Here is a 6,936-nt window from a genome sequence, read left to right as displayed (position 1 = left end):
CTATTCATTTGACCCAGGATGAGCCTTCTCCATAGGCCAAAGGGTGACTAAGTCCCCATGCTCCTTGTTGACCAAAGGGTCTCTTGAGTAAGGACGCTCTCGTTAAAACGGCACAAAGTGTATTCAGGCCCCTGCCCTAATAATAGAAATAATACCTTGTGTCTTGTAAACTACAGAATAAAGAACCGAACATATACTTTTGTGCATGCACATATTTGCACATACACATACCTGTGAAAATTTAACTTTGGTTGTTTTAGATAGTCATGTACTTAAAAACAATTTTCTGCCCATTTTGGTAGTACTGAGTCACACCCAGAGGTGGGTTCCTACCAGTTCGCACCTATTCGGTAGAACCGGTTCGTCAAATCTACTGAACCAGTTAGAAGAGGTTCCACCAGTGGACCCGGAAAGCAGGCCACACCTACAGAAGAGGTTCCAAAATTTTTTGAAACCCACCACTGGTCACACCCCAGTTGAAGGTTCTAAAGATAACACAACCCCCCAAAAATCTAGTTTTATATATTAAACAGGGTTAAAATAAGGCCATCACCTTTTTTAGGTGCCAATTTCCCATTTATACCTTATGGATAAAAGAATATAAACTCATATCCATATACATCAGAGCTGTCATTAGACCCATAAGGCGATAACCTGAAAAGGCAAATAGTGAGAGGATGGGGATGAACGGAAGAGACTGTAGGAGGCTAGGGGAGAGGCATTCTGTGCCCAATAATTAGCCTTTTTCAGCTGGTCAAGATCCTTTTGAATCCTGATTCTGTCTTCTGTAGAATTTTGCTATCCCTCTTAGCTGGGGTGGCCTCTCCAGGTTGATACAGACCCTTTAATGTACAAATTTGGGTAGGTTGCTTAAACAGTTACGGAAGCATCTAGTAATGGTAGAGCAGTGTTTCTCAACCTTGGCAACTTGAAGATGTCCGGAGTTCAAGTTGAAGTCCGGACATCTTCAAGTTGCCAAGGTTGAGAAACACTGTGGTAGAGTTATTTTGTAAATATACTGGAGGACATCATCAAATGTATTGTTGAAATCATTATACACGATAAACTCTGGCAGTGTGACAACTAGATTCCAGATAGATTTATTTCTCATTTTATAAGCAATAGCAGATAATAAGCAATAGCAGATAAAAGTGTAACATTTTAATATAGTTGTCCCATCTCAAAAGCATATGGGCAGGAGAATTAGATTTCCTATCCCAATGGTGCCAGTGTTCATTTCAAAAAAAGAAATCCAGGTAGATGTTAATAGTGAAGCATTAATACTATTCTTATTACTGTCCTAAACTTAGTTTTAAGAAACCTACTGATGGGTGATCACCAAGGTCAAGTGTCAGATCTTAATGCTAAGAAATAAAGGACAATACCACATATGCATAATGGATATGAACATTGCATGTTCCATTTCTTTCTCTGGAACTGCAGATAGGCAAACTTTTCATTGCAAAGCAGCATTGCCCTGATGATGCCAAAGTTGTGACAAAACACGTCTTCAGACATTACGCAAACACTAAAAGATAAATAAAATAAAGCAACTGGCAAAAAAATATGAGAGAACAATTAAATGACTTGGCTTTTCCACTATCAATCAATGGAATCTTATTTTGCATCATAATCCATGCCATAACTCAGAGAAGAATGTCTGCAAAAATTAATTGGCCATCACGCAAACACTCACACTCAGAAATAAAAAGCTACTTTTAATCTAGGGAGGTTTGACATGTATTATTTGCACCCTTTTGTTTCCAGAGGTATATTTTCAGGAACCCTATACGGAATAATGCAAAAAATAATTAGGATGGCTAAAAAACAAATTCCTTCTATGAAAAAAAAATCCCTGAATCAAAATTGCTCATAAACAGTAGGTAAAATCTTAGAAAGTGAAACATACACAGGAAGAAGATCCAGAATCTATAGATTCCAATAGCCTTAAAACAAAGTTATTCAAGTGGTTTCTTTACTCCTGCATTATGCTGGGTCATTGGGATAATAGGCTACTGAAGTTTTAATACCAGTTTTTGGTTAGTTTCAAGCTAATTAAAAGTCCTGCTGAAACGTTTTTGAAATTCGTGACTCTTCATCATACGTTTCATTTTTAAAATCCTGCTCTTTTTAATTTTATTCCATAATTTTACCATAGTGTTTATTTATCAGGACCTGCAATTGTTTAAACCACCAATTTCTTTTCCTACCTTATCTAGTCACTAGAAATACAAAGAGATTGCACTTAAACCTTCTTTTCTTTAGTTTTAGTTCTTATAGTGCATTGATGCAAAACAGGTTGTGAAACTGAAAATTAGTAAACTTGCTGGATGTGGATTATATCATTTCAATTCATAAACTGATGGTGATTTGCTGGAATGCGTTCCCAAATATATAGGTTAGTCCCAATACAATGATAGAATTCTGCTATTTTATGATAGTTAGAAAATAAACCTATCAGCCCTTGAAGACAATGTCCTCAGCTGTATTTTAAATTTAAATGTATCCTTCTTTCTAATAGCTACAAATAGGTATAAGGGTTTATAGACTGTTTAAATAAATGAGTAAATGAATGGGTAGGTGGGTGAGTGAATAAAAGTTCAAAAAATGATCTTGTTTTTTCATTGTATTTAATAATGGATGGAAACTTAAAAGAAAGTTTCTTGTGATCCCTTTTTGAACAATGGTATGAGGATGATGATTTAATTGTCATAAGACATTTATCTCAACAGCCTTCTGCTTATATCTTGGGTTTTAGCATGAAGCTGGGAAGAAAGTAATTAAAAGAATGAGAAAAAGCCAACCAAAATATAACAAGAACTCTTCATGTAAGACTATCTGTCATCATATTCTTGTAAAATAGTGTCTGTGTGAGAAAGATAAGAAGTTTTAAAGTGCATCATATCTATAAAGATTGACTGAGAATCAATCTTTCCCTTGTTCACAATTTTCCTTTCAAAGTGTTTTTACATTTTCACTTAAGAAGAAAAAGCTTTTAATTATGCTAATTTGAATGAGAAGTTCGTATTACTAACCCCATGTTGTGCAATACATCATTCCACCACCCACGATAAACCTAACAGTATTTTGAGTGAATTTGGCTCTTTTATTCTTTAACTATGTCTTAACCCTTAACCACAAACCTGAGGTCATAGTGACCACAACAGTTTTCCAAATTGTAAATGTGATCAATAAATGGAAACTGTAACTATGCAAAGCAAATTTAACAACATATCCCACCTATTATTTTCATAGATTTAAGAAAATTTTACGAGGGGTCATGATGACCTCATGTCTATAATAGCGTAGCCAAAGTAATACCTCTGTGGTTTAGAGATAACATACTTTTTTTTTTAGGGTTATGCGTCCAAATGCAGTTTACCTTTCTGATCCCAAGCTCAGTGAGAAATAAAGGCTACAGCTTGGTCAGTTCACTTGCTTAATTCCTCCAAAACAAATGAGAACAGAACTTCCCAACATTTCTTTAGGCAGGCATCTCTTCTGCACAGAGATGGGCTAAATTTTTATTCTGCCAAATTGCTGCAGTGTCTCCACTCTCTCCATCACCCTTTCCTCTTTGATAGACATAAACTTGTTCTCTCACCTCTCCAGACATGTGTGCGGTAAGGCTGCTAATCCTTTGCACATCTTGCCGTGTGGTTATTGTGTCCTTGAAGACAACCAGATGGTGTGGGAGAAGGCAGAAGCGCTCGCCGTATGTAATACAGCCTGCCTTTTTTCAGAAAGATATAAAGCGGCTGCCTTGACTCCCAGCCAAGCCCTTTGGCCAATCACATTCAGTCTAGGGTTTCTGAGCAGAGGAGCAGAGATGAGAAAGTCACAGATCAATCACCGGGCAGAGATAGGTGGAACTTTTTTTGCCCTTCCCTCATTTTGTGTTCCACAAATTAATTACTGCTCACTCAAAATCACTTAAAATGGGCTTGCCTCGTCTTTCATCCTGTCAGATTATGGGCAAATTGTTTTCTTCTATTTGTGGAACAAAATAAATAGAATAAATGGAATTTGCCCTGCGGGGCTAATTATGATCATAATCATGGATATTCTAAATGCACATTTGTAACTGTGAAACTGTGGTGCTAGTATAACTAGCTCGGGGCAATGTGATATCTGCTTGGGTGCATCTACAGAAGAAATAAACTCAGTCATTTTCACATATAGCTATCTATATTAGGTATCTATTAAAGTAACTTTAATAGGTTTTAGGACTAGATAAAGTAGCAATGTTTCTAGGATGAAATATGAAATTCCAGGCTCTATTTTTCCAAGAAACACAAAAGAGAATTCAAACTACAATGTTTCAGCTTTCTATTGTTTCTATCCTTCTCTACTAAAAGGAAACAAAAGGGCATTACTGCAGATATGTAACAACTAGCTGCAGAAGTGTCTGCAAAATATAGTACAAAAATTTGAGACGTCTTTTACACGTTATAAAAATGGAGCTTTGATTGCAGTCATTCCCACCATCTTGGCTTTTTTTTTTTAAATAAAATTTTTATTTTCAAACAAACACAAACACACAACATATATAACATAAAAGCCTCTTCAACTACACACAATGTGTCGATTGGTTACAAGGTCTTTCTGCGCCCTTTCCATAGTCATCACTTGAATTTTATCAAAATTCACATATCGTCAATCAAGATATCTTTGTATACATTGTTGTTATGCTTCCTTTGTTTGATTATCACTATTGTTTCTCCATTTAGACAAGGTATTCTAAATATAGGAGCCGAGGTGGCGCAGTGGTTAGGGTGCAGTACTGCAGGCCACTTCAACTGACTGTTATCTGCAGTTCAGCGGTTCTAATCTCACCAGCTCAAGGTTGACTCAGCCTTCCATCCTTCCAAAGTGGGTGAAATGAGGACCCAGACTGTGGAGGCAATTTGCTGACTCAATTTGCTAAAAATCTGTAAACCGCTTAGAGAGGGATGAAAACCCTATGAAGCGGTATATAAGTCTAATGTGTGTGTGTGTGTGTGTGTGTGTGTGTGTGTGTGTATGTATATATAACCATTAATATTATGATTCATTATATCATCTTCAATATATCCAATAATAAAGGTTTTTTTTAATCCTATTCTGTCATTCTATTATTTTAGCATTGATAACATTCTCTAATAATTTTCAATTCCATGTTTTTCCCCCCATTATTAGTATCATCAATCTAATATGCATGTATACAAATTGTTATAAACATCCATTAAGCCTAGCTATTATTACATCCTTTCAACATAAGGCATGTTAAATTTGAAGTAAATTTATATTATGGCATTTCATTACATCATCCTGAAATCATCCAATGATATTACATCTTTATATTCTATTCTATATAGAATTGTTTCTTTTATAAAAAGGCTTTTTCACCTCCGTAATCCTCACTTACAGTTTGTATAAAATTTCATATTATCAATCTAGCATATATAAATGCTTTGTTATCATTATTAATCATTTGACTATAGCTATTATTACATTGTATATAGCACTCAGAATTTAACTACATTTAACTAAATTTTATTGTGACATTTCATTTAATCATCCTGTATCCTTCCAGAAATAGTGTAGCCCAATATCTCTTGCCATTTGTAAAGTCTGTATTCTAAGTGTTTTCTTGATAAGTCTTATGTGGACTTCTCTTATGAACTTGTTGTTCATTGCATGTCTTATAAAGATTCGAAACCCGCTAGCTGCTCCTTTTAACAGCTTAACTTTTGTTATCATTAGTGCTTCTGCCGAGATTACTCTCATTATTTCTGCCAATTTTTCTCTCCTTTCTTCATCTATGTTCTGACATCTGAAATAAAGTTCCGGTTCATCGATCTCTCCTTTCCATATTTCACACTTGTCATTTCCCTCCACTCTCAGTTTGCTGTCAGTGTCAACAATTTTCTTATCACTTTCATATGTCTGTGATTTTTTGAGCTATGTCCTCAAACTTCATCACTGTCCCCATACTTTCTGTATTTTGATCTATAATTTCAAGTCTCTTTTCAATTCTCTCTGTGATTATTAAAACTTTTTGAATTTCTAAGAAAATTCTTTGCAAAGTTAGTGCCTTTTCTTCTTCACATTGTGCCATTTTCCAGGTTATAACCACTGCCGAAACATCTGAGACTTTTTAGGTTTCAAACAAATTCAGTGGAGTTTTTCAAATCAAAGCTTTCTCTTTCCTTCAAAGGATAAACGTTTTCCACTGATCCTTTCAGTAAACAAAGCCTATAGCTTTGTAATATCAAATATTGCCAAGCCACTAGCCACTAGATGGCAGTGTTACCTCTTTTCTATTTGTTTTTGCCTCTCTCTGTAAACTCCAAGCTCCGGTAGAGGGGAAAAAATATTTAAAAATTATGCTCCAACCAACCATTATGAGAGAAGAAACTTTTAATCCATGAATACAAAAAAATGGAAAAAATATAGAGGAAGGAAAAAAGAGACCAGTCCAGTTTATAAGTAAGAAGCATTTGTAAAAAGTACATCCATAGAAAACAAAGTTAAGGTAGAAAAGATAACACGAGTTTTAAACCAGGGTTAATTCGCCGCTTATTTTCTTCTGTCTTCAATTTTATTTTAAACGCCAAGTCTTTTGGGTTTTCCCTTCTCTAATATTTTTCTCACCATTTCAACACACTGTCTCTCCTGTACTGCTTGTTTTAGGGGCTTGTCCCAACCTTCTGCAGCCACTTTGACTGCTTCTCTTGTAGCTGGCAAAAAGAACTTTCTCCTGGATCAATCAGGGAGTTTGCGATGTCCCTGAGATCAGCAGGACATGCTCTTCTCTATCACTGTTTCTTCAGAACAGTTTAGGTCCAAAAGGACCATCCAGGAACAGAGACATCGACAGCAATCCTGGAGCCCCAAGATGTTGTGTCGTTGCGACGTCAAGCACCACCTCCCCCATCTTGGCTTTTTTAACCA

General features: G+C 35.7%; 1 protein-coding gene across 1 annotated transcript in view; it reads right to left on the bottom strand.

Annotated features, from left to right (window-relative positions):
• The window catches only part of RGS5 (regulator of G protein signaling 5), a 29,286-nt gene extending 25,568 nt beyond the window's left edge, over positions 1–3,718 (bottom strand). The window contains exon 1 of the mRNA XM_032226975.1: positions 3,605–3,718. Within this exon, the coding sequence (XP_032082866.1) occupies positions 3,605–3,648 (44 nt within the window). The 5' untranslated portion in view covers positions 3,649–3,718. The remainder of the gene's footprint in view (positions 1–3,604) is intronic.
• Positions 3,719–6,936: the final 3,218 nt, after the last annotated feature.

The sequence above is a fragment of the Thamnophis elegans genome, chromosome 11, assembly GCF_009769535.1.
Source record: "Thamnophis elegans isolate rThaEle1 chromosome 11, rThaEle1.pri, whole genome shotgun sequence".
Taxonomy (NCBI): Eukaryota; Metazoa; Chordata; class Lepidosauria; order Squamata; family Colubridae; genus Thamnophis; species Thamnophis elegans.
The sequence above is the reverse complement of the archived record's forward strand: the minus strand, read 5'-3'. Positions and strand labels throughout refer to the sequence as shown.